The sequence below is a fragment of the Cavia porcellus genome, unplaced genomic scaffold (genome assembly GCF_034190915.1).
Source record: "Cavia porcellus strain 051 isolate PalLab524CR breed Dunkin Hartley unplaced genomic scaffold, mCavPor4.1 scaffold_5, whole genome shotgun sequence".
NCBI lineage: Eukaryota > Metazoa > Chordata > Mammalia > Rodentia > Caviidae > Cavia > Cavia porcellus.
The window spans coordinates 43,157,630-43,185,626 of record NW_026947488.1 but is presented as its reverse complement, the minus strand read 5'-3'; the positions used below and the strand labels follow the sequence as shown (position 1 = coordinate 43,185,626).

The 27,997-nt window shown below is 41.0% G+C and overlaps 2 protein-coding genes across 2 annotated transcripts in view; one reads left to right on the top strand and one right to left on the bottom strand.

Moving 5' to 3' along the window:
- The window catches only part of Slx4ip (SLX4 interacting protein), a 143,313-nt gene that overhangs the window by 50,153 nt on the left and 65,163 nt on the right, over positions 1–27,997 (top strand).
- Positions 1–27,997, bottom strand: LOC106029044 (cytoskeleton-associated protein 2-like). The gene is given in 5 exon segments (XM_063247953.1): positions 1–1,651; positions 1,653–1,702; positions 1,704–2,065; positions 2,192–2,257; positions 27,844–27,997. Coding segments are annotated over 5 exon segments (2,208 nt in total). The 3' UTR covers positions 1–75.

Sequence of the window (27,997 nt, the reverse complement as noted above, 5' to 3'; positions counted from 1 at the left end):
TTTACCTAAGTTCAAGGGAACTGTGAACCTCACAAACACCCCAGGAATAGTAAGAACCTTCCTTTCTCTGGAACTTCATTTCTCCTCTGAAGTATCAGTCTCAGAGTACATAGGGCACAGAGCTACATTTGGGCGACATACAAAAGCATCAGTTTCACCTCCTAACTCTGACAACTGTTCCAGTGAAGACACACAAGGGTAATGGTCTTTTAACATGTCTGGCAATTTAGAAGTCTTCTCTTGAAGGCGTCGAGAACGTCTCACTGGTGTTAGAAACTTTAGCTCTTTAAGTGCAGGATTTGTTTCATCAAATTGCATCTTCTTTTTTATGCTCTGCAAGTATGGTGTAGTAGATATGTTATATTTAACTAAGCAACCTGATCTATTTTCTGCATCAGGGCTTTTAAAATTGTCACTTGGATTTTTTGTGTCATCTTGCTGTTGTTCACAACCTTCAAACACCACATTTCTACTATGTTTATTCTCCATTTCTTGTTTTCCTGGCTCTAGATTAACACCTGTATCCTCAGTGTTGACTTCCTGGATTGGTTCCTTGGTTTTACAAGCATCTTCAATATTTTTTCCACAATTACTTTTTTCTTGGTTCTTCATTGTTACAATATCCACAATTGTCTGTCGCATCTCTTCAATTGGCTGAGCTCCTGCAAGAACGGCCTTCTCATAGATTGAGATAATATTTTCAACAGGACTTGTGATTGTTTCAATACGTATAAGACATATCCAATATTTAACAAGTTTTTTAGCATTTGCAATATTTTTAATCACGTCATTCAGTGTGGTCATTATTTCTTCTTTTGGGTATCCCTCATGAATGAGGTTCAGGCATTCAGAAAATATCTTGTTCACTTTGTCAGTAAATAATCTTTGCTCATCCTCTTCTGCCATCGTAGTCCAGAATGATCCAACAGGGTTTGCATTTTGTCCCTCGGGCTTGGGCTGGGCAGAGACTGGGTTCAGAGGCCTCTTCAGCACTCTTCCTTTGCCAGCTCTGCACTCATTCAGATGAGCTTTTCTTTCTTCTTTGAGTTGAGCTGATCCATCCACAGTGGCTTTTGCTAATGTATGTCTTCGGTGGTCAACAGTTTTTGACTTTTCTGTCAGTTTGATATTAGTAAATGAAATAGGCCTGACTATATTTTCAGATGTGTAATGTCTTCTTTTTACGTTCTGAGAAGAGGTTTTGACCACAGGTAGAACTGTTTTTGATTGTAAGGCCTTATTTTTTGTGCCCTGAGAACTGGATTTGACACTACCTAGAACTGTTTCTGATTGTAATTGTTCTTTTTCAGTGGGATTCTTTGGGACTGTAACATTGGCAGAGGTTCTGCTAATGTCTTGTTTGGCCTTATGCTGGGTGTTACTGTGGTGATTTCTATTGGGAGGCCGCACAAGCTGTGTGTTCTGAAATGTAAGGTTCTCAAGTGTAGTGGTGGCAGTCATATTTGAGGCTTTGTAACTTTTTGTTGCATTGCTTGTCTTTACAGAGTTAGGCTTTGTGCCTTTAGAAACAGAAGCACAAAGTTTCTTTGTTGTTGCAAAACTCTCATCTTTGACTTGTAGAAGTTTTCTGAATGAATTAACCTTAGACTGAACGATTTGGCCATGATAATATCCTAGCACAGGTTTCTTGAACACGCTTTGGTTTTTCTGCAATCATTTGCTTTTTTTTATGATTTTTTTTAAAGGTGAAATGCCTGGTTTAGTGTCATAGTTTGATTTTGAGAATCATTGTTAAGTGGTAACAACTGTAAAGTTTGATCATCAGCCTCAAGATTATGTGTTTCAATTGCTGGAGAATTGGTTAATTCATTAGAAGCTTTTAAGGGAATATAATTCTTTTCCATTGTTGTATTAATGTTTTCTGTATGTCTTCTGATATTTTCTTTATCAGCCATTTTTGTTTCAAGTTTCAGAGGTTCTGTCCTTTCTTGGACCTGGTCCTCAGATGTCATCATTCTATTACTGGAAATCTGAATTTCTCCTTCTATGTCAAAAGTGAGTTTTTGTTCCAACAGATATTCCTTGAATATTTGTCTTCTTTGATCTTCGGAGGTGGCTGGACATAAAGCTGGTCCTTGGGTCGAGGGTCCTGAGCGCTGGACCCACTCCCAGCGGCTTTACTTCAGATCAGCCGCTTATCAGCTCGCGCAGCTTCTTCCACTGCTTTCACCTTTGAACGAAGACTGGGCTCTCTGAATCGGGGGCAACCGCAGACCCCAGGGCATGGCCGGGGATACTGGAGAGGTTCGGAGTGCCTCAGACCGCCACTACAACTCTCGAGAAGCTCATGTTAAGCTTTAAAGTCATGAGCACATTAAGAAATATTTTTTTAGCATTACCTTTCATATAAACAAAATGTCCACATTATCATTTAGCTACAACTGAATTCTTTTTTTTTTTTTTTCAAAAAAATTTTTTTATTGTTTTGAAAGTAGTAAAATACAACAGAACAAGACGGAGCAAAGCCAATTGAGACCTTGCAGTGAAATTGGTACAGAACTTCACAGCAGGTTACTGGGATAACAGTAATAGGTACCATAGTATATCTTGTTATCTTCACAGTAGTTGTTCTTTCAATCAGGTATAGCAAAATCAAACGAAATACAAAACATTATAGAACTTATCAAAACAATATTGAATAGAGTAATACCATTAATCAGAACAAAGCAAAACAGTGATAAAAATATTTGCCTTCAGAGATGGTAGAAGGAAATCACCCTTATTCGCTATATTGCATATGATCAACCTCCCAAGAGATGCTCAAATCTCTGGCTCCCATTTGCTAACGAGATGGCGGTGGGGGTGGAATGTTTCATTCTCAGCTAAGTAGGCTGACAGCAGCATGCCAGAAAAGTGAGCTGGTTCCTTGGTTTCCCAATGCCCCAAGTTCCAACATGGCGAGAATCTTGGGAGATGCTAGTAGTTCTCCCCCTGGGGTGGCTGCAGCTTGCCTGAGCCACAGCCGCTTACCAGGGAGGTGAGCTGGTTGCTTGGTTTCCCAGCGCCCCAAGTTCCAACCTGTTGTGGATCTCAGGAGACGCTGGTGGTTGAATTCTTATTTGAATCTATTAAATCCATTTTGTTTTAAAGGATATGAGACAGTAAGTAAAGGGTCCTTTTTAAAAAACTGAGTGAGCAGAGGCATTGATACTCATTGCATTTTTGTTACCTTGTTTGTTTTTTTCCTGCACGCCGTGGGTATGGCAGGTCTGTGCTGGCTGATCTAACATCAAGCCTGCCTAGCCTGAGCCTGAGCCCTGAAGACTGTGGGTTGGGAGATGTGGGGGAAGCAGCTGGTGTGGGGCATCAGACCCAAGCAAAGCCCACGGCTGGGGCTGGGCCTGGGAGCAAGCTGTCAGCCTTCTGGGGATGCTGAAGTGGTCTGGCTGTGCCCTTTGTGAATTTATTACAGCTAAGGGGCTCCTCTTGGACTGGGGACCTTGTGCAGCATTTCTCATGTCTGCTTTTGACCCTCCTACTTCAACACCTAGGATGCTAGGGTTACAGCATGCATCATGATGTCCACCTTTGTTGACTTTTGTACATGGAAATTTAGCACTCTTATGCCACTCTTTGTCCACCTAGAAACTTCCTCTTGGTAACTTCCTAAGTTGTATCACAATACTTGGTTAAATCTATGTTAAAACTATATAATTATCCTCACTGGTGAGCCAAAGGACTATGAATACATTTTCTTACTGTTTTAATGGTTTGTGTTTTACATTGTTTTCTTTATTTCTGTAACTGTTTTCCTCCAAAAAAAACCCAAGTGAACCATAAGTCCTTCCAATGAATATTTTGCCATGGTCAGACTCACTGGTAATGAATCACGAGTACATTTCTTTGTCTCTTTCTAAGGATATCATCAAACTGACCTGATGTTTCAGACACGGTCCTCTAATTGGTTTAACCTTCTATCTTTTCTTTTTGTACATTATGTCTTCCACATTCTAGTTTATTCTTTCCTTTGGTGAAACACACTTGTAATTTCCTTAGAAAGGAAAGTGGGTGGAAGGGACAGTTCGCTGACGTCCACTTCCTGCTGCCTTTGTCCTGCTAGCTTTTCTCTATTCTTGTCCCCTTCCCCACCATACCCTCCCTCTAGTTCATTGTCATGCACTTTCACACCTTTGCATGTATTTATTCTATCCCTCAGACTGAAAGCATTTCCCAAATTTACCTGGTTAAGGGTTAGTTATCAAACCAAACACCTATTTAGGTCATAAAATTAAAATTAAAAAAGTACAAGATTTCCACATTTTTTTAGCAGTGACTCAGTTCCGTCAGGTATGTTGGAATTATTGGGTTAGGTTTGTCAACTGTGATGATCCTTTTTGGAATCTGCTAGGGTATAATTCATTAATAAATAAAAATTAGTGGTGTTTCTACACAGAATACAGTTTTCAGTGTAGCAGGTGACTTCAGAATGGTGAGCCAGCTGACAGAGCTGACTGACTAAAATGCATCTTGAGAGTTTCTACTCAGAGCTTGTTTCTATCCACTTACTCTGCAATCTGCTGAACTGACTTCAGTAGGCTTCTGCATTTGTTTCCCAGGGCTGCCATGACAAATTACCACAAACTAAGTGGTTTTGGACAATAGGAACCAATCCTTGCACATCTGGAGGCCGGGAGTCGGAAGTCCAGGTGCCAGCTGGACTGCACCCTGGAGGCTCTGGGGAAGCATCTCTTCTTTGCCTCTTCCAGCCTTTGGCAGTTGCCAGCTTCCTTGTCTTGGGGCCACATTCTCTCCACTTCGTTTTGGCTTCGTCTTTCATTTGTGTGTTTATCTTCTGTGTCTTTTTTTATTTGAGGCCCAGCCACAAAATCCAGGATGCTCTCTTCATTTTAAGACTTTAACTAACTTACATCTATAAAGAACCTTTTCTCCAAATAAGGTAACAGTCATAAATTCTAGGAGCTAGGCTATGGGTAGTGGGGGCCAACATTCAACCCCTCTGCAGCATGGGACCCACTGAAATACAGGCTCTCTGCTGATAACTGAAAGGTATATTGTCATCTGGTCATGGCAGTCACCTGTCAATTGACATTTTGCTGCTTTGTTTGATCATTTAACAGGTAAACATAACATAAACCAGGCCCTGTGCTATGCTTCTTAACAGAAGCCAATAAAAATAAAGTCCTGCTGTTCAAAGAGACTGCAGTGTTGCCAGCAAGGACAGCTTTGCCACGAGGGTCCTGACCTATAATCTGAACATGTTCTTAAATAGTAATAGTGATAGAGTTAAAAACACAAGGAGAAACTCTGGAGAGAATATTAGACATATGTGGACATGGGGGTGGGGGGCAGGCCAAAGACTAGCCTTGTCATTCCCAGGCAGAGGTGTTTTGAGCTGACTTTCAGTGCACAAAATGGCCTTATGATACCAACATGAACCAGCTAGGCTTCAGGCTCTCTACATACTCTCCTCAGTGCCTTCAGTATGAGCCCTTTTACCTCTGGTCCTAAAACTGTACTCTGTCCTGTCTCCAAGGAAATTGTTCTTCTAAGGTGCAAGGCAAATAGAAGGTACTGTTTCTCCTTTGGAAATGCTTTTATTCCTTTATTTGTTTAAGGTACTTGATTACACTCAGAATTAACTTCTCTAGGGAATTCTGATTGGGTTCTCTTGGACTCAATAAGAAAATAACCCCTCCCAAATTATCATCTCTTAAAGGTTCTAAGCTAAGGCTTCTTTGACTTCAGTGTGTTTTAGGTAAGCTATTACCACTAATAAAGTGTTGAATTTTTTACAGTTTCTTTAACAAAACAAAAACAAAACCAGGGAAACAAAACAGAAAAAAGTGACACATTAGAATTATCCATTTATGTAATTAATTCTTTTCATTTGTATTCTGTCATGCTTTTTCATTTGTAAAGGAAAGAATAGAGAGACAGCTGGTGCTTCTGTAATTGCACATAACTCCCAAGCCTATCTTATTTGTGTACTCCTGGGATTGGGTCATAAATGTCATCCTCTGTCTTGCCTGTTCCAATTTAAAAATAAAAAAATTGACATACCTGGTGGTTCTGCTTTTCCAGGTAATTGATCATTATGGATTTCCTACAGTCGTTTATTAGCTAGCAGTAGAATTTATTTCTATTTTTAACTTTTGGCATTAATTTAAAAATAGCTTTTAAGTTCTGAGAAGGTATTTCAAAATATCTTAAGATTTCCACCTTTGTACTATTCTCTCAATTTTCTAGATTGAAATTATATCAAAACAAAAAGTATCAGCTGTGAAGGAGAGGAAAGGAGGGGATAGGGCAACCTCAGCACCTTTATACTTAACCTGGGTCTTTCAGTAGTTTGATAACCACCTTTTTTTCCTCAATTTTTTTTATTAGTATATGTCTGTGATGCATAGTAAATGCATTTATCTTGCGGGAATGGGTACATCGCATAATGTATCTTTTTTTCCTTTTTACTTCTTCTTTCACTCCTCTCTTCTATCTCCCCTCATCCCCAAATACCCTGCCCATTTTTTCCAAAGAACCAACTCTTGATTCACTGATCCTTTATATTGTTTTGTAGCCTCAATTTGATTAATTTCCACTCTGTGCTTTATAATTCTTTCCTTCTAGTAGCTTCAGGTTTGAATTGTTCTTGTCTTTCTAGGACCTTGAGATGCATCATTAGGTTGACTGGGATCACTCTTTTCTTTTTATGTGTGCATATTCAGCTGTAACCTTCCCCCTTAGAACTGCTTTCATTGTGTCCCATAGATTTTGGTAGGTTGTGCTTCCATTGTCATTTGATTCTAGGAACTTTCTTTTCCCCTGATTTCTTCTGTGATCTTTTGATTAGTTAATAATGTATTATTTAATCTCCATGTGTTTGCACAGTTTGGATGACTTCTTTTGCTGTTCATTTCCATTTTCATTCTGCTACAATCCTGTAGTATGCAGATGATTCTTTCAGTTCTTTTGTACTTAAACATGTGTTATAGCCTAATATATGGTTCATTTTGGAGAAATTCTGTGTGCTGTTGAGAAAAAAGTGTATTCTGTTACTGGGTAAAACACTTTGTAGGTTATCTTTTAAGTCTTTGTGTTCAGTGGTGTGGTTTAATTTAAGTTTCTTTGCTGACTTTTTTGTTTTTTGAAAGGGGTTTGTGTTGACCTAATAATGATATAAGATATTGAAATCCTTCACTATGATTAACCTGTCTGACCTTTTGAACTCAGTAGTTTTTGTTCTTTGAAGTTGAATGTACAGATCCTTAAAATTGTTATTTCTTCCTCTTCAATTGTTTCCTTTACCAATATGTAGTGATTACCTTTGTCTGTTGTGATCAGTTTTGCCTTTAATCTGCTGAAGGCTACTGCTTGTTTTGAGTCCAGTAAATAGAATATCATTTTATATGCTTTTACTTTCAATCCATATACAGTATTTTGGATGAGCTCTGTCTCCTGTAGGCAATGTATGGATGCATATTTTTAATCCATTATGCTAGGCCATGTCTTTTGATTGGGAAGTTGGGACCTTTGACAGTGAGAATTATTGTAAGGCATTTATTGAGTCCTGTCATTGTATTATTTTAATGTGCTGATCCCCCCCCTTTTTTTTTTTCCTTTTAATTACTCTCTCAATTAGATGTATACTTTCCTTTGGGCTCTTTGATGCTGGTGATGGCCTCCCTTTCTCTGTCTACGATTTCCTTAAGTATGTTCTGCTATACAGGTTTAGTGGTCATGTAATTAGGATTTCCTTGTCATTACTTCTCTGTCAATTTTGAAGGCTAATTTTGCAGGATATAAAAGTCTGAGTTGACAGTTGTTCTCCTTGAGGGCTTGAAAAACTTCATGTCAAGCTCCCCAGGCTTTTAAGGTTATGTTGAAATCTGTAGTTATTCTGATGGGCTTGCCTTTATAGTTATTTGCTACAGCTTTTAATGCTCACTCCCTTTGTTGAAATTGTGGAATTTGGATTGTGATGTGTTGTGGAGAGGATCTATTATGGTCATGTCTATTTGTGGTTTTGTATGCCTCTTATAGCTGAATATTCTTTCCTTAGATTTTGAAAATCTTTATGCCATGATCTCATTGAATAATTTTGGTATGCTTTTGAGTTGTCTTCAAATTTCTCATTTGTTGCTGTAAGTCTGAGTTTGGCTTTTTTTGTTTTGTTTTTTGAGTCATCTACTGGTTGTTGGATTCAGCTTGCATGGTAATGTCATCTTCTGGATATCACTTAGTTTAAGATCTAGCACATCCATCTATCTTGTATTTATTACAGTCTGCCCTCATACTGGTCATTGATTAGGTCTGCTATTGATTCTTTCTACTGAAATTTTTATATCATCTATATTTGCTTGCTTGCCTTTCATACTTTATAATTCTTTACGAAGTGTTCTTGTTTCTTCTTTTATCTTTTCAAACATTTGGACCAATTAAATTCTTTGTCTATAATTCCTTCTATTTCGTGTCCATGAGATCCACTTTTGGGGAGTTAGGTGTTTGGAAGGTATCTTGTTGCCTTGATTTCTCATGTTTCTACTGTTTGTATTGTTGGAGAACAGTTAGAGATACTTGGTCACTTTCTTTAATTCAATTCTGTCTTCCTATGATCTGTCCCTATGTTTGGCTATATTTTGGTGTCTGTAACCCTCTTCAATCTATTTAACATATTTGAGGATTTTCTTAGTGTCCTACCTTCTTCTGGGAGCTTGATCCTGAACACCACTCATAGAGGAGAAAATGAGTCTCGGTAATGTTGATGATACAGAGAAAAACCAGAGAATTGCATATATTTAAAAACCAATTAAAAGCAACCATTAACAAAAAGATATGAGCAATATGCGACAAACTGATTATTAACATGAGAACAAATGAGGTCTACAACTATATTATTTTTAATAAAATGAGATGTGCAGATGTGTTAGACACAAAGATGACCCAAGTATTGACAGCAGTAAATAGCAACTAAAAGTAACAACTGCCATTAACTATAGAAAGGAATTCAGCAATAAAAGCATTAGAATCAACTAAATAACAAAAAATTAATAAAGATTAATAATGCTAATAGTAATAAAAATGGAAGAGATGAGGGAAGGGGAAAATGAAAGAAGTAATGTTTGGGAAAAAGAAAAGGAAATTGAGTAGGAAATGAGCTAAAAATCCAATTCAAAACTGGAAAAGATAATAAAATTAGGTTAAATAGAAAAAGAGAAACAAAAAATAAGCAAAAAGGAATAAAAACAAAAAGCAAAAGATAAGGAAAAAAACTCCACAATATAAAAAGAGAAATGAGTCCAAAAATCCTCCTACATATTCTGGTGAATGTTTTCTTTCTAGGGCCTATAATAACAAAGTGGAGCAGATTGGTGGGGTCACGATTCTTGGAGCCAGTTTTGTTTCCAGGCCCACTTTTCACTGTGTGAATGCCGAGGCCCATACAGCCCTCTCTCCTCAGGCGTGGTCAAGCAGCAGTGGTGCCTGTGTGGTATCCACCTCAGGGGCTCAGGGTGTCTGTCCTCTTCTCTGCACTGTAAGTCTCTGAGGTCTCCAGCCAGCCTCGTGGCCCAAGGGCTCCCTCCCACCATCATTTTTGAAATGTTATTACTTTTTATAATGAGATTGAATCATTCAAGTGGAATTTGCCACTTTTACACTCCTCTCATTTATATGATACTCATGAGTAATAACAAAAACTACAACTAAAGTTTATGGAATAGAAAATAATTATACTTAGGAGTTCAAAAGACTTGTGGAAGTTAAGGTTCATTGGCCTTGTTGTATTCTTGGAAATTTCTTTTGTTTCTCTCCTGTCCTCCTACCCACCCTCCCTGGGATTTGTTGTCATGGCAGGCTAACTCTATAGAATAAGCTCAGGACCTGCCTCCATAGGTCCCAGGACATAGGAGAGCCTAGTTTTCTGCCTGGTGTGAGGACCCAGAAGAGAATGACCTTGCTATCCACATCCCACGAGAGTAGCTGGCTGATATTCACACCTAGCCATGTTTCCCTGGGCTTAGCATGTTTGACTGATCATTTGCTGTTTGGGATTTTCCTTCTAAGTGTAGGTGCTAACATCTCAGATATCATCTCAATATGTAATCAAATACAGCCCAGCTTGAAGCTGAGCCTGGAGAACACTTGAAGCTTTCCTTTATTTACATGACTTACATGACTTAAAAACATGGCAGTATACATTTACTATTTCATTTTGATCTATGCAAGAAAAGAAATGTGTTGATATATTTGTGAGTTGTTTGGATGGGCTTCTGTTTGCTTTCTGTGTCCTATTTTTTATAATAATAAGTTTAGCATGATGTCTAAAGACTGAAAAATAGGTTCAGGTTTTGATTCCTGCTTTTACCTTATTAAAATCCACTTTTGAGAGGATTTGGTAGATACAGTTTTCCTGTCAGGCTAATAAGAGTTTAATTTATAACTTAATTTTTTGTTTTGTGCTTCAGCCTTGTAGGAGATGAAGTAAATGGTTTGTTAAAAAATGATCCCAATCACTTACTTTTTTTTCCTTTCTAATCTTAGTTTTGTTTGAATTCCATGTCTCTTAAGAAAAGAACACTAAAATTCTTGAAAATTCAAGTGCTGTCTCCTGTAATTGCTATCATATAAGATGTTTTTTTCAGTTCTAGTCAGTCCATTTGGACATAAACCAACTTATACCAAAATTAGCAATAGTCTCAGTCCCTGGAGAATTTCATGAGTTAAGAAAGGCTTTAAGTGTGCCCTCTAGTTGGCAGCTGTTTCATTTCTCTGCTCATGAAGAAGTCCAAGACCATGCACAGTCTCCAGAGAATCCACCTGCAGAGGGAGAGCGGGAGCCGGCCGGCAGAGTGGGTAGCATGAAGAGCCAAGCCCTTACCCTCCCTGCAGCAATTCCCTCTGCCTGGCCAGAACTCACACCCAGAATCTGGTGCTTAGGAAAACTTTTGGGAACCCATGTTGTGAACAGGCTGATACCTTATCTGCAGTATACTTATTAAGGAAATTTATTTTGCAAAGACAAAAATAGTTACAAAACTTTTCAGGGAACAAAGACTTTTTAGAATCAAAAATAGTGTAAAAAAGGCTTACTTACATTGCCTGCTACAGGGTAGACAAAGCAGTCCCAGAGATGTGGCTTTGAAGATTTGGAACACAGCAATGCCCTGCTTGTACTTTTATTTATTGGTTCATCTTTATGTTTCTGGTATGAGTTTGTATGTTTACATAATTCAGAGAATCTTTGAGCTTTTTTCCTTGTGATGTCTATTTACACATTTCGAAGTATCCTTAACACTGTACCATTGGCATTTTGTGGTTTTTAGCTTTTGATGTCCTTCTGAAGCTATCACCATGCCATTAACTTTGATGAAGTTAAGAGCATCAGAGTGTAGAAGAAAATGATTTCCAGTGGTTAATAACGTCCTGATATTTTAGGGGTTTAGGAAACATGCCCATTTCCATGAAGGAATCTGAGGGCTTACATGGTGAGAAGCTCCCTGGCCACATGTAAACTGAGAAATAGATTTCAAAATCAGTTCTGATTAAATTGGAAATTTGAGCCTGCCACTGAGAGGCCACTGTGTTACTATAAATTATTTATGGCATGACTATAAGGGCATGGTGTAGAAACTGTAAGCTTTTTTTCATCTTGCTTTAAAAACTGATTTGATTATAAAGAGAAAATAACTAATTTTGCTATTGAATAAATCACTTAAAGGGGTTTTTTTTAGATGCCTAAATTGACTCCAAATTGGAAAATAAAGAACAATTACCAATACTTTTAAAAGAAGTAACAGCGTAGCTGGGTTCTGCATATAAGCATAAATGGCAGAGCCCTGAATAACAGTTTATCCTCATAGATGGCTGAGTATATTAGAAGATGAAGGAGCATACTGTGGAGTCCTCAGCTCTCGCACACATTCAAGATTACCCTGTGCTGACAAGATTGTGTCTTAGCTCTCTGTATATCTACTGGAGGGGCCCAGTAAACACCTGGCTGCTCAACTTGTGGTGGTGTCAGACCCCCAGCCTCTGACTGCTGTGCCCTACCACAGAATCAGGCCCTCACCTTCCCCTCCTGCCTCCAAAGCCTTGACAGAGAGTTCAGATTCATTAGAAAAAAAAGGGTTTTAGTCTAATGGGTATAGAGGCTGGAATGTTTGGAAAGATGGTACATTATCTACTTTTAACAGGTAGAGTTGGAGATAATGCCTTGGCAGATCCGCTTTGTGTTATCGTGTGTCCTCTGCAGTCTTGTTTCTGCTCCCTGTGGATTCAGTTTTGTAGTACTCTTGTGTTTCTCTTGTTTTTTTTTTTTTTTTTTTCTTTCCTAGAACTTGTATCTATTTAATAAATGTTTGTTTTTTGTTTTCTTTTGTGCAAAGAATGGTTCTCAGAATGGGGGCACAGTTTTGAATAAGACTGACAAAATGCTTGAAGGGGAAATTTTTAAGACTGTGTACAAGAGAAGGAATAAAATAATTTTAGATACAGATTGAGCTTCTGTAGTCAAAAATCTGAAACCTCAAATACTTAAAACATTTTTAGTATCAACATAAAATACTCCATGAGTTTTGGATTTTGAATTTTTGTATTAGGAACACTTAACTGATAAATGAGAGTCTGTGCAAATATTGCAAAATCTGCGATTCTTTATAATCTGAAACACTTCCGTTCCCAAGATTAGGTATATTTACCCTGAGAAGTATAATGAAGAAAATAAAGGATAGCTGGGAATTTAGCTCAGCGGCATAAGCGCCTGCCTTGCAAGCAGGCAGTCGTGAGTTCGATCCCTGGTACCGATAAAAATTAAATAAATAAATAAAAATTGATGAAAATAAAGGATGGTAGTTAGCTATCTAGAGGCTGGAAGTGGCTCTAGTCCAGATAGATTGATCAGAGACCTTGCCAAGAAAGGAACACTGGAGTGGAACTCCAGCTGGAAGAGGGGAGCCCCCTCCAAAGGCATCTGGAGACATGGTTCTAGCAGGGAGAAAGCCTTTGAGACAAGCAAGTAGGTGTTTCAGGGGAGTGGGTTTTGCATTGTTTTTTCTATCTGCATTTGTATACTGTTTGATACTTTGAACTCTTAATTTCTTTGTAACTTTTATCCTCTGTCATTATAAATGCCTTGCTTTTCACTTGATTCTTGTTGCTGCACTTTTAAGTTTCTGACATTGAACCCCTATTTTGTTTGCATTTTCTGGAAGGACCTTATTTTTTGTATGCATGGTATCATCAGGGCTAGCCAGACATCATTTCTGTAGTTGACTGACTTCAGTGTGTGTGTTTGGGGTAAGTGTCAGTGGGGGTCCGAGTGAATTTAAATCATCCACTGCAGTGTGGGAAAACTGTATTAAAACTTTGATCTGTACTTATTTAATAAAAAGAAGTAAGGAAGCCAGGCTGGAGTGTGGGTCAGTGGTAGAAACTTGCTAGCATGCAAGAGGCTCTGGGTTGATCACCCCCACCCTTAGAAAACAACACAAACTAATCAAAATGTTGGAAGTCACCACCAAAAAAAGTTACATGAACAGATGAATATGTTAATGAGCTTGATGTAATCATTTCACAGTATACACATACAACATCACATTATGCCCCTCAAACAAATGTTTATTACATGACAGTTTAATGAAAGTTTATTTCACCACCCTCACTTGGGTGCAAAGGAGAGTCCTCAGTCTGGAAAAGCAACTTGAGGGAGGGAGGGGTCCCCTGTGGATGCAGGGGTGCTACCAATGTCCTCCTCCTGGCTCACCCTCGGTTCAGACGTGGCACAGCCACATGCTGCAAGATGTTGGCAGTGTGGCTATTTCAAAAAATGCACCTGTGCCTGGTCCTCACCTCGCCACACTCCCTTGGTGGCGTGCTTTGGTAAAAATTAATGTCATGAATAGGGCTTTTAGTGCCATAGCCCAGGTAGACACAGGTATCCCAGCTGAGATTATAATCCCATAGTAGGTAGAAGCTGAAGAAAAAGTGGACTTCTGTAAGCTATGGACAACATTTTTTTCTGTCCAGGAAGAGAAACTTCAGTATTTCAAAACCTCTTTGGGAAAGTGGCTCAGATGAGTCTGTATTTATGCATGTAAACCAGAGATCCACTTTGAAGTTTGAGATAAATCACTGTGGTGAAGTTTTGTGACTTGATTTCTCTGAATAGTTTGATTCTTTTTGTGAAGCGTCTCTTAGCTTGTTAAAATAAGTTCCACCTTTGAATCTGTTTTGTCCTTCGTTCACATCCTCTCCGTTTCCTTTAGTTACAGGTACCCGAGTGGGTCTCCTGCAGCCCCATTTGGGAGTGGGAATGTGCTTGGAGACGAGTACACAGTTGAGGAGGAGTGGGAATGATGAAAAGGATGGGTGACTTCTGCTCCCTGCTGTGCCTGGAGGGGTAATAAGCACCATGGGAGCGGTGGCCCTATTGGGGAGTGGATATGCAGACCCTGCCTTTTCCCATTCTTCTTGCAGTAGCTTATTGAGTATCATCTGTGAGCTAGTCCTTGCTAAGCACTGGTGCATCAGTAACAAAAATAGATTTGGACATTATCATCTCTTGGAACAAACTCAGACCAAACATCCAAAGTGGGAAAAATTGTGATCCTGAACCATTGTTTCAAGTAGAGGGGCATGATCCCACTAGCTAGGTAAGGAGAGGCTTGACCTCACCCAGAGCCCTGACAGTTCCCATGTAGGAAGCACAAGCCTACGCCACGTGAAGCCCTGTTGTGAGTGAGCCAACAGGAAATTGAGTGGAGCCAAAATGGGGAGCACCTTCCGGTGGAGCCAGGGTCTTGGCTGTTTTGTTCTCCTCTGTCTTCAGCTCCTGGAGCAGGACTAGCATCTTACATGAGCCGAGTAAAAAACAAATGTGTGTACAAACAAAGTCTGGCAAAGTTGGAATGAGCCCAGGGGATAGTGGGTTGACACAAGGCTGGAGAGAATGGCAAGGTTGAGCTCTCAGAAGCTCATAGGCAGTGAGGCATGTAAGCTGTCGTGAAATTGAAATAAATTGTAAACCAAAGTAAGTACTAGTGATAACTGTGCCTGAATGGTAGGCATAAGTAAAATGCAACTGGCTTAGGTAAACTGAGACATAGAGTCAGCCTCTTAGAGACCACTGCAGGTCTTCAGTCTTTTTTCTAAGAGTAGTTTGAGCTTAGAAGTGGCGACAGGGCAAGGCTTGATCACGATAGCAGACTGATAACAGATTGGAAGTGGGTTGAGGCTGCAGACCACAGAAGACTGTTGTGGGCCAGGAAGAACCAGATAGTATCCTGGAGTAGAGGTGAGGATGTGGGGAAGAAGTGCAGGTCACAGTGTTGGGTTGCTTGTATCTCCTAAAGCCGGAAGGTGTCAAGGCACCTAAATTAGTTCTAGGTGCCACTGACAGCACTGGGCAGAGGTTGGAGAGAGGCATAGGTTTGGCAGGGGAATTATGAAGTTTCGAGTAGGTTTATATAGATCAGGGTATGAATTTAAGAGGTTTCACCCTTCCTTTTATGAATTCCCAGCCAGGAGACAATACTGTAACCCTGCCCATGTTGTATGAACTTCATGCTCTGCCCAGCACCTCCACTAACCTTTTTGATAGTCATGCCTGAAATGTTAACTGAAAATGAATCCTTTTCTTCATTAGAGATAAGTGTTTTTTAAAGCCCATGTTGCATAAACATGCACAGGAGAACAGATAGTTTATCCAGCTAGAGAGATTAGAGATTGCTTTGCTTAGAGAAAACCTGGAGTCCCTGAGCTGCAAATGCTGTCTGGGAAGGTAAACTTGGAATCATGAGTAAGAAGAGAAGGAAGCAGGCAGATGACTTCATTAGAGAGATCTTTAAAAAGCCAGGATATTGAGGTGAATTTGTGTCTGAATTTATAATGGCTCATTTACTATCTATAATTTGCATAGATCCTCGAAGGGCCTTCTTACTTTGGGACATGTGATGAAGTTTATGCAGCTAGTGAGTCCAGGGTAATTTTAAAATAGTGGTGGGTGGGTTGCAATGAGCAGGGCTTCAGTATCCAATGGAAAGTGTAGGGAATGGTTTAATCTGTTCTTTCATCCAATAGACAGGAAAGGCAAAGAACTATGTCTCTTCCCGCATGGAGAGAAGCCTCTCCCCTGTCAGGTGCTACCTGGCACACACAGGAAACTTTGTGCCTTGTAATGGCAACCTGGCCACCATTGCCCTCTTCTGGTAAGGGGCTGAGGCTACAGATGCACTGAGTTTTACAAGGAAGGAAAACCCAAGCTTGTTTTTCACTTTGGTCAATTAGGCCGTGCCAGCTGGCATGAGTCCCTATAATGAAATGAATGTTTGGTTTGAAATATTGTAATGTATACTCAGACGATGGAGCTATGTGAAAGTCTAACCTTATTTACAGTGTTGGCTTGTGGAGACTACCTTGGTATCCATATCATTTTCCACAGTTGGCCACTTTCTCTTTGGCAAAAAGATTTCTTCTAGCCTTTTCTCTGCTTATGAAACCCTGTCTGGCTGCTTCATTAGCTAACACATGTGTGAGTTTGCATCATTGATAATGGCAGCAAATGCAAGGAATATGGTTTTAATCAACTTTTAGTATCTAATATCTCTGAAGCATTAGGGCACAGAATATTATAGTCTTGGGATAAACAATTCATACTTGATGGGGCATTTTAGCATTTCTTGGTGACATATTTACACAATTTATAGAGATGAGTTTATGTTACATAACAAAACTTCAGAATATATTGAAATAACTAATTCTCTTGGGAAAGAGCAATAAGAATATGGACTTACTGTGGTGATTTATGTGATAAGGACTTTGAGGATAGTCTCTTTTCTTATTCTGTTCTTACCAGTCTTTGGTTAGAATTTTCTTCCTCCCCAAAAAGTAAGCAAAGTGAACTTCACTATTTAAGTGAATACTTACAAAGGAAATACTATTTTGTCATTTAAGCACTTCCTTAGTGTTATCCTTTTTAAAGTATAGATTTTTAGCTAATATATTAACTAGCTATTTGGCACTTAAAAATTGAAGATTATTATAAATAAAACTTGGGCACCATGCTCATTTTGATTATTAAAGGATCTAAAGACAAAATGTTGATCACTTTAAGCCTGATCAATATAGTTTTTCTAGGAAGTTAATAGCAACAAGAAGTATATCTGGTATCATGACCTCATTACAATATTAGTGATACATAAGGTAAATTCTTAAGTATATTAAATTTACCCCATGCAAAGATTTCTAGGCAAATTAGCCAAAGTGAAAATGGTTAGGTGACAAAGCCCCTCAAAAGAAAGGGCACTGCTATCATTTAGACTTTTACAAAAGAAATGATAAAGTCTATTTTTACAGTGTTATCTGTTACTGTCCTTGCATTAAAAAACTTTCCCTTCCTCATTTCCTCCTTCCCTCCCTCCCTCGTCTCCACCCTTCCTTCCTCCATTGGTTTACGATGTGTTGAAAATGAACAGTGATATTTTAGAGCAGGGATAGCCTGTCAGTTGGCTAAATGAAGAATCACAAAATGGTACTGTTTTTTCTACCAAATTAAACTGCAACCCCTTGACAAAAGCCTTGACAATTTGTGGCAAGGCAAGAGCTAGAGAACCCTCTTTGTTCCGGGAATTTGGAAAGAATGTGCAGTAGCCCAGTCTCTTTGCCTGGGGTTTTGTGTACTTGTTTGACCATCTGGAGGGGCAAGAATCTATCTTCTGGACCATTTGCCCCTCTTCTTTCTTCACCTAGTCTTAGATCCCTATGAATTCTTCAATGCTGGCTACAAGAAGTAGCTGCTAGGCAGAGTTTCTCAGTATTGGCACTAAAGATAGCATGGGCCTCATGTTTCTTGGGATGGGGAGTGGCCTTTGCAGTTTCGAGTATTCAGCAGCATTCCTGAAATCTACTCACTAGATGCTATTTGTGACAACCCTAAATGTTTCCAGACATTTTACCTGCGAAGGGTCAAATTGGCTTCATTTACAATTTAAGCCATAGTGTTAAAATCTGAGTGATATATAGTCATTCTTCTGTAGTCTTAATATTTATAGGTAAATTACACTGCCATACTTTCCTATTGGGTGCTAGTTTATGGCACACTGTGTCTTCAAGCCCGAAGATTCTTGAGAACAAGTTTCATGTTAAGGGCCAGTGCCCAAAGCTGAGTTAATCAGGAGGTACATACCAAAAATAATTTAGCTTCTTTTTTTCCCCACCTAGAGAAAATACTTAGTTTCTGGTTAAATTAAGAATAGACACCACTGAACTTTTATTTCATAAGAATAATTAATTATAAATTCTCTACTGGTCATATTAAGAAAGAGTGAATACAGGAAGGATCAAATCAGGTGAATAAGAGATGAATAGAGATGAAGAAATTAGACTCCACTGTAGAAAAAAGGAAGAGGAATTTGTGAAGGGTAGAAAACAGATTGAAGGAAGAAAACCATAAATGTTGAGTGTATTAGAAATCACTACCTGTTTGTTCAACTTACTAAATTCCCAGTTCAGAATTCATTACTTACTACCTATCCTGTTTTAAAGGAATTAGCAGATTCTTCAGTGCTATTGGATCTTCGGTTGCTCTAATGGGTAAGCCTACAGAAACTCCTGTCTAAGAGACATTGGAATTATATAGGGCGATATTTGCTGGTGTAAGGACACTCACTGTGTTATGGTTTATAAAAAAATAAAAAATAAAAAAAATGACCGATAATTTCCACAATTAAATAGTTAAAAATGATCTCAACCAGGGATCTTATCCCAACCAACATTGGAATCAAGTAGGGAGCTTTTAAAATATCAGGATGCTCAGTCAGCCCTCATCCCTTAAGACAATAGTTTAACTGACTGAGAATCTGGACACAGTTCTTCTTTAAAAGCTCCCTGAGTAATTCTTATGTGCTGCCAGGGTTCCAAACCAGTGCCCTAGGCCATTGGTGCTCCAAGTGTGATACTCACACCTGCGGCCTCACCATCATAGGAACCATGTTAGAAATGCAGGTCCTCCACGCTCATGGGCTACAGTTTCTACCAGCCCTCTTGGCGAGTCTGCTCCAGAGCGAGAAACACTGTGTCAGGCACTGGCTAGTGGTGCTCAGAAGACACCCAGTTCTTGGGAATGAAGGGTATAATATGGTGGATTTTATAAACACCACCCTAGAGTCAGTGCTGTAGTCTTCAGGATTTGGTCACCTCAGGAGAGACTCTTCACTTACTGAGAGGAGTGGATGCCTGGGAGACTAAGTTTCCACTGAGAGCCTTTATAAGGCTTAATTACCAGTGTGTAGGTGGCAGCTGATACTGAGTTGTCTCTCCCACTCCTTTCAGCTAAGCTTTCAACTTCACTCTCAATATCCTTAATTAATGATCCTCAGCTTCTGAAGCCATTTCATCAGGGGTCTCTTGTCCCAGCACGCTTCCCCTTTGAGCATTCCTTGAAGAGAGTGTTATTCCCAGCAGTCAATTAGAAAAGGAAAGTAGAGGTGACTCTCAGCAAGTCCTGTGACCAATTAACTACCCCCTTTATTCTTCTTTGTAGTTCTCTAAAAATGGATCAGAGGAGGAAAAACTCACCTCTCACAAGCAGACCTGGCTTGTGTTTGCCTGACACACTTTTGTTCCGTTTGGTATTTCAGTTTCTTGCCTTAGGCTGAATTGATTGAAAATTCCCTTTGAATTCTTGCCCCTATTTAGGAACTTTCTTCTCAGTGATGAAAGTAGTTATAGGATTATTTCCTCAGCTGGGAGAAGCAGAACAGAGTTGGGAGGGAAATTTGGCATCAAATTTTAAGGGTCACTGTCAGCAAAGCCAAGGGATTATTATAATGTATGATGACTGTAATAATAATTTGCAAATTCTACCTGAGTTTTCTTTTCCAATTTGGTGAAGCAAGATCCAACTGAAAAATGAAAGGGAACTTAAGTTTCTTAATCCTCTGTTTGTCAGAAATAGTTTTTATTGCCTCATCTTCTATTTATAAGGAAAACACCTTTAAATAAAAATTTGATTGGCTCCACACCTTCCTTAGTAAAGTTCATAGAAATTTCTGAGGGTAGTCCCTTCTGGAATTCCCTGCGGGATGGGAATCCCCTTGCATCACTGGGCACTTCCTAGTTATTTCGGGGTTCCCGATGTTTGTTCTTTGTGGTTTTTATCTCTTGCTAAAATAATAAAGCCAGGAGTCATTTTAGGGAAGTATCTGTCCAGTACAGTAGCCACTAACAACATGTAGTTTGTGAAGTTAATAAATAATTGCTAACCAATTTAAATGGAATTAAATAAAATTTGAACTATCCTCATTTGAGATGCTCAGGATCCCCATGTAGCTCCAGGCCAAGGTACTTAGCGTTAAAGATGAATGAATATCACTATCATCACAGAAAGTTACTGGGAAAAAAATTGAAAAGAAAAAGTTATCAGATAGCATTGGTCAGTTTTGTCACCCTTTGGTTGAGATGCTAAAACTACAAATGATATCACTTACTTGTTTCACTTATTTATTCTTGAAGTTTATAGTTAAGTACTACTCTATTTGTTAGCACTGCACTCTATTTTTTGTTTGAATTTGTTATGATATCTCTGCAAGAGCAACGATTGAAATTACTGGGTGGGCTTGTTAAATATGGGATATTGGAGCCCATGCCAGTAATTTCTGATTGGGTAGGTCTGCCTGAGATCCTAGATTTGCCTAACAAACCAGCTACAAGAGACAGTCATAGTGCTGGTACTCTGAGATCTGGTGTTCAAGACTCCAGCTGTAGTATTAAATGTCCTTAAGGTTGTGCACAGAGTTTTCAAAGAACCAAGATGAAAAATGCGGCAAGTTAGTCCTGCCTCCAGCACTGTAGCCCTCAGTGCCTCACATGCTCTGGGATGTGCCATCGAAGGGGCCTGCAGATTTCATCTGAAAGAATCATTTTCTGAAAATCATTAGGGGAAAGACCTGAAAAAAATGAAGCCAGTTCTCATCTTTCAAAGGGAGGTACTGAGAGCCTGTTCTTAACTGTACTGCCTTATAGTGATGGGTATTTTAGAGTCTGTGATTTGGCTTAGAATTCACCCCAAAGGGCCCAGGGCGTATGTTGACATTAAGTGAGCCTTTTTCCAACACCACTCTGGTTGACTGTTGCTTTATTCCTGGCAGCATATCACTTTCCACAGACAGTGCAGACTCCCGGTACCACAGGCAGCTGAACTCTTACAGGAAACCAGAGACAGCTTACTGAGGGACATCAGCCTCTCTCCTTCTGTTTCTTCCTCCTTTTAGAAGCTTTCATCAAACCCATTTGTTCTAGTTTTCCCTCCTCTCTTTCTTATTTCTTGATGATTTTCTCTTAGAAGACTCTGACCCCAACCCTGGTAGTAAATCTGTTATAAAAATGAGTTGAAAGGCACACATCTCTGACTTGTAGTCAGATGTCTCATGATAAACGACAAGTAGGAGAGAAACACTGTCTCTCCTCCCAGTTCCTTTCCGTCCCAGACAGGTCACACCCTCCCCTGCATCCCTTTCAACCAGAAAAACTTGAGCTCAGAGAAATGCTCATCATCCACTTGCAATCAAGGAAGTTCCCTCTGATGGGCCAGGATTCACACCTTCCAGCAGGGTCCAGTCCCTGCGTCTGATTCCACCGTACAGGTTGGAAGGTGGGGAAATACTTGGCTGGAGCATTGGGCCTCGGTCCCCATTTCTGCACATAGGGGAAACAACTTTAGTCATGAACCATGAGTTTGATTCTGTAGTCTTATTCTGAAATTAGGGTGACAGAGAAAGAGCTAATCCCTACTAGAGAGAGACGAAGGAAGCTACTTGATTTTCATCACTATAATTTTCATTCACTTAACAAAAAACACTTTATGAATATTTATGTGCTGTATTCAGTGCCAGATAATGACAACCTAAAGGTGATGTAAGGCAGCTCCTTGCTGCTGGCTGCCCAGTAGAGAGGGATCAGTGCAGTCACCTGTCTACAGCCCGTGTAGTTTCCACAACAGAAACATGAGCAAAGGGCTATGGTAGCTCAGCTCTGCTGGCGGGCCTCAGGTAGGGTTTCAGGGAAGAGCTCACTGTTCAGGAAGATTTTGCCTCAGCCAACTTCATGAACTGTCTCCATTTCCTGTGGTTCATACCATGACTTCTAGCCATGTGACTGGCATTTTCTGGCATTGGTTGCCAAGACTAAACTGTGCCCACGGAGGTCAGCACAGCAGGAACTGTGAGCTGCAATACTGTGCTTCCGTGGCCATGGTGAATGGGTGGATGACAGGACAGAGTGCCAGAATCTATGGCTGTGTCATGACATTTACAGGACAGACATGCACGCAGGTAGGATCTAAACAGGTAGACAGTGGCTGTTGTAGTCAGGGGTTGTACACAGAGAACAATTCAGATCAGGACATGGAGTTTATAATATTTTTATAATGGTCACCAGGAGTTAACACCGGAAAATGCAGGAAATTTATCCACAACACCACAGACATAGATTATTTAGTCAAGGGTCTAAACCCCATAGCACATGTCCCACATGAGTCCAGATACAAATTCAGAGCTCAGGACAATGCCTCCCACGAGTCCAACTGGAGTTCCAGAGCCCACAAGAAGGACTCACGTTAGTCTCTTTTATGGATCCGTGCCAGGAAGACCCAAGGGTCAGTGGTGGAAGCCAGAAAGTCTATGCCAGCAGGATGAAGGAGCTGTGCTAGTGGGATGAGGGTTCTACGCTGGAGCTGAGAAGTCACACTCACAACAAAGAGCAGGGCTATCCTGAAAGGCACCACAGCTGTCCTCAGCGACACAGAGGCCCCGAGCTCCTCCGAAGACAAACATAGTCGGGTACGTGCCAGGAAGCAGCGTGACAAGTTCATCCTGGAGACCAGGCAGCACATGTCTTCCCCTCCGGAGCCAGGAAGCAATGCTCGATGTGAAGACCAAAGCTTCTCCAGGAGAACAAACAGCTCAGACAGCAACTCTAGGAGAATCCACAATGCCTCCTTAATGCCTCAATCCCTCTCAACACCTCCCTTCTTCTTCACCTATTTATCCTGGCAACTCTCCTCAGGTGGAGCATCTTCTCTCAATGCATGCTGATGTAATCCAGCTGGTGTTAAGTTGACCACCAGTTCTCAAACCATAACAGTAACAAACCAGAAATCTCAGGAGATGGGGTCGTGAAGCAAAGGCTCCTGAAGGAGGCCTGCTGGGCCCACTTATTTCACACATACAGAAACAGTTCCTTTCCATCCTAGACAGGTCACACCCTCCCCTGTGTCCCTTTCAACCAGGGCCATCATCAGGAGGGAGACACACGCTTTGGATTTTCTCTGTAGGCACTTCCTGCTCCCTGTGCTGTAAGCTCATATTCAGACTGTGTGGAGCTTGTTGCTATGGGCCTGGTGTATTCCTTGTACCTGGCCTGATGAGTATTGCCAGGTTGGCAAGGCACCACACCAAACAAAACCCAGCCACAATCACCAGGGATCTTCTGAAAAAGAAAGAGTGCTCTTAAGTTTCTCAGTGTTTCCAGAACACCGAGCTAGGTAATAGTTTCTGCCTCTCTGGGTTGTCATGAGAATTAAATGCAATAATGTTCAAAAGGGGCTTGGCAAAGCATCTGGCACACAATTAATGCACCATGAATCTTAACTACTGTTAGTGCCAGTTTGTATATATTCCCCCTAAATGACTCTTCTCCCACCTCCTGACAATACTGTTCACCATATATACCATCCAGGGGTATACTCATTTTAATGATTTCTTTTCCTTTTTTCCCTCCCTTCATTTTGATATTGTGATTGAACCTGGGGCCTCTAGCTGAGCTACATGCCCAGTTCTTTTTAAATGTTTTTTTCACTTTGAGACAGAGTCTCACTAAGTTGCCCAGGCTGGCATGAAACTTGGAATCTTCCTTTCTCAGCCCTCTTACAATCTGCCCCAAGTCTCTGGGTTTACAGGCATGAACCACTCACTATACCTGGCTAGTTTCTTTTCTTGAATGTCAATACCAGGCTTAGATTTCTGGAGCTAATATTTTACATGAGGAACAGATCAACTGGCTTGTTTACATATTGCACTGCCTTCTGTAGCTTTTTGCCCTTTGCTAAGGATTCTTAATGTCAGGAGGCTTCTCTTCCCACTCTAACGACTCCATCCTAATTTCTACAGGATTTCTTGCTGTCTTCTGCTGCATTCTCTTCTTTCCTTCTCCCTAATAAGCCCTTTCCCACCAGTCTCCCGGCCGACAGGCTCTTACTGCCTCACTGCACATTTGTCCCAGCCACACAGTGGCCTTGTCCTTGCCTAAGCTCTTAATGCCTTTGTTCAAGCATGGAGTCGGGGCTGGGAATTGATTGAGTCCTGTTCAGAATCCTTGGCCCTATTCAGAGACCCCGTGGGTTAGGTGAGATTTTATAGAGCAGACACAGTGACCATCGCTCACTCCTCAGGGTGACAGGCAATTTTTCAGCAAAGTGGGAGAGGGAATCAGGCTTACCTGTACACACACCTGCATGGGGTCTGGAAGTGTGTCCTGAGTAGCCTTCCTCGGGGGGAGGTCTTTCAAAGTGCTGTGTGATGGGAGACTGAGGTATCACAGATTTGGCTTTGATTCCTGGGTCTGTCACCCACTTCTCTATATAATCTTGAGTTAGCTGTTACCTTCTGTAATTCCACTTCCTATCTGTAAAGTGAGATGAATAGTTAATTGTCTCAACAGACCAGGAAAAAATTAAATCAAATGCTGTGGGTAAAGCTTAACGTAATGCCTAGAAACAGGTGCTCTGTAAGTGATAACAAAAAAAAACAAAAACAAAAAAAAAAAAAAACTGGTTTTTCTTTAAAAAGAAAAAAAAAACATGATGTTTAAATTTCATGCTATAAGGTATACATTAAATATTTCTATATGTCATAAGGTGAAAATATTTCATATCTCTCCTGAAACCTTCTGGCAGGTTATAGCAGTTCAGGCTATAGGAGGAGAGTGCCGTGCTCCACAGGGGAGCTTGAGGAGTGAGCTGGGACTGACCTAGGCAGCCTCTCACTGGCACCTTCTGGCCTCTGGGACTCCAGGTGGCCTTTCAGTTTTCATATTGGCAATTTGGAAACTCAGAGCCACATGCTGCGAAAACTCAGGATCTTCATGGGGCTTTTGCACAGAACTGTCATTAGCTTCATTTTATACTTTTACTTTTGTTTTTCTTATTTATTTTTCCCACTTTGAATCTTAACCTTGCTACTTGAAGCTGCCTTCAGTCCTTAATTCACTTGGGTAGGAGATGCCTGCGGCAGTTTGTGTTCCATCGCATAGCAGACCTATGTATGCAGGCCCCTTGGTTCCTGGCGACCTTGGACTGCATCCTTGGGCCACCTCCACCCCCACCATTCCTCTGGCAACCGTCTTTAGCTCCTGACACTGCTCCTTCCTTCTCCCCTCAGGATCACTTCCCTTTGTCTCTTGTGTGGGTTCTTGGGGTGGCTTGGACCTTGTCTATCTACCTGGCCCTGGTGAGTCCTGCTGCCCACCCGTGCCCCAGTCTGTCCAACCCCAGTCTCAGCCCTGACCTGGCCTCAGCCCTTCTGCCCTGTGGGCCACATCTGCTGCTGTCGCCCTGTGTTTCTACATTGTAGGAGGTTTTTCTGTCCTCTATGGAAGCTCTTGCTGTGGAAGATGATGGTCACTCTACTTTCTCCTCCTCTTGCTTTGTGCCTCAGTCCTCCACTAAGATTTCCCTGCTTCTTCTTAGCCCCTGTCAGGCAGGGCTGTCACTTGGCTGCCTGTTTCCCTGATGTGGGCTGTGTCATACTGCAGCGGTGCCTGGTGGCTATCCCTCCTTCCCAGGGCCTGCCCTAGTGCCCCCTGAAACTCAGCAAGTGTGTAATGAATGAATTAATGAGGGAGCAAGAGAATGTGGGAGCCTTCCCCATGGCTTGGCTCTGACCCTGCTATGGAGACACCTTCCTGTATTGCCACTTTTATGTTACACGTAGTATAAAATCAGAAGTCCAACCCGCTTTCCTCTGAAGACTTGGGCATAAGACAAATGATAGCACAGCTCTGGAGTTTTTAGGAGAAGAGACAGAAAAAATAACCAACATATGCCATATGGCAGTGAGTTTATAGCCCTTGTATTCCTGTTTTTTTCATGCTTTGGCAAATGACTGTCATTGGTCCAATCACAGTTGTTCCGCTCTGTAGTAAGAGGAGAGGAAGCTGACCCGTGGTGCATCGGTGCAGAGGCCTGGGAAGAAAGACTTTGTCCTCAGACCCTCACTGTGCACATAAAAGGAGGTGATTTGCCTGCAATGCATGGCCAGTTGTGTAATTTATTCATTCATCCTGTCATCTGGTCATTAGATTCAAAGGCGCTCTGTGTGCTCATCACTGGGATACCTGAGTAGACAGAGGTGTAGGCTCTGTCTCCCCAGAGCTCACACAGCCCAGCACATGGGACCTTCCACGGACCAGTCATTGAGTATAGAAGTCCATAAACACTAGACAAGTGTGTCCAGCCCCAAGGAAGATGAGGCAGACTGTTCAGGGAAGCTCCTGGAGCCAGCCAACCTCCTGTTAGGCTTCAGGAATGCATAGGAGTTCGCCAAGGCTGGGAGTAGTGAGGTGGGTTCTTAATTAAGCAGAGGTGAAAAAGTCAGGCATGAGCTGCAGAGCCCTGGGGGATGATGGAGGGGTCGTCACCAGAGCCTGTGAGGTGGGGCTTGGAGCTGCAGTAGGAGTACATTTGTACATCATAGGTTGCCCTGGTAATGGCATTGCGAGTTCATGCAGATGCCATGAGAAGTGGCTCTGATGGTCCATGTGGGAGATGGTGGGACAGCAGCAAGAGAGATGTTTGAGACCACTTTAAACAAATGAAGTGGACAAGGTGTGTTGATCAGTTCAAGAAGGCCAGGGCTAGGGAAGCTTGGGGTAACCCCAGGCTTGTGGCTGACAGCTCCAAGTCCAGGAGAAGGTGGGCCAGATCCTGTCCAGTCCACACAGGCCCAGAGCTGTATCTCTTGTCCGTGGCACTGTCCATGAGGTGGCTTGGTCTTTGTACCGTGACCCGCTCCAGCCCAGGTGATAGTTACCATGTTGCTCCTTTCCAAAGAGCTGCGGAATTTTATCTCATGTGAGTAGAAAGAGCCTCCTCTCAATTAAGAAGGATGGGAAAAGAAAGTTGTGATGCCTGCTGTGGTGAGAGCACTTTTTTAGCTTCTATTTACTCACGGAAGAAAAGCAGCAAAGCTTTGTGAGCAGGCACCTTTAGAAAGGCACAATGGCCCTGATTAGTATGGGGGTTTGAGCAGTGGTGGCTGCCAAGGTGGAGGCGGCCAGGGTGGAAGAGGAGGTGCTTGCCCAGCAGCAGAGGTCCAGAAACCCAGGAAGGTTTGATCACCAGAATAAGATCGCATGATTCATTTTAAATAAAAAGGAAAGATTCTAATCAGTCTATTTATAACTAAACTTAGATTGTGTTATTTGTGATCAAAGTCACGAAGTGGTGAGAAAAATACCAAATGGGACCTTAGTGTTTAATTCTTTAGAAAGTCCTGGTGACTGTCAGGCCATGTTATTCAGAAATCACTCTTTTTTAAAAAAAAATTTTTTTTGAGAATTATTTTTGCTAATTAAGTGTAGTGAGAACTTGGTTTAGTTGAGTGCCTGTGAGAAACTCCAGTAGAATGCATGTGAGGCACATGTAACCGCTTTAGAAGGACATCTGTTCCCAATTCCAAAACCTCAGTGAGCCTGTGATAAAATTCAGTTTCAGTAAACTTGGATTGAAAAGAATATTTAATATTTTCATTATCATAATGAATGTAGGTTTTCTTTATGTTGTTACGAAGATTCAGACTACGGTAATACTGGCAATACTTGCCACCATTAGAAACTGCAGCTCTTCATGCTGTAGCTGTTGCAGAAATCTGAAAAGGTCATTTATGCTCTTCACTACTTTGTGGATGTGGTAGCTGCTAGATCCACTGTGGCGAAAGCCAGCACCTTCATAACCGTGCGCATACAGTACCAT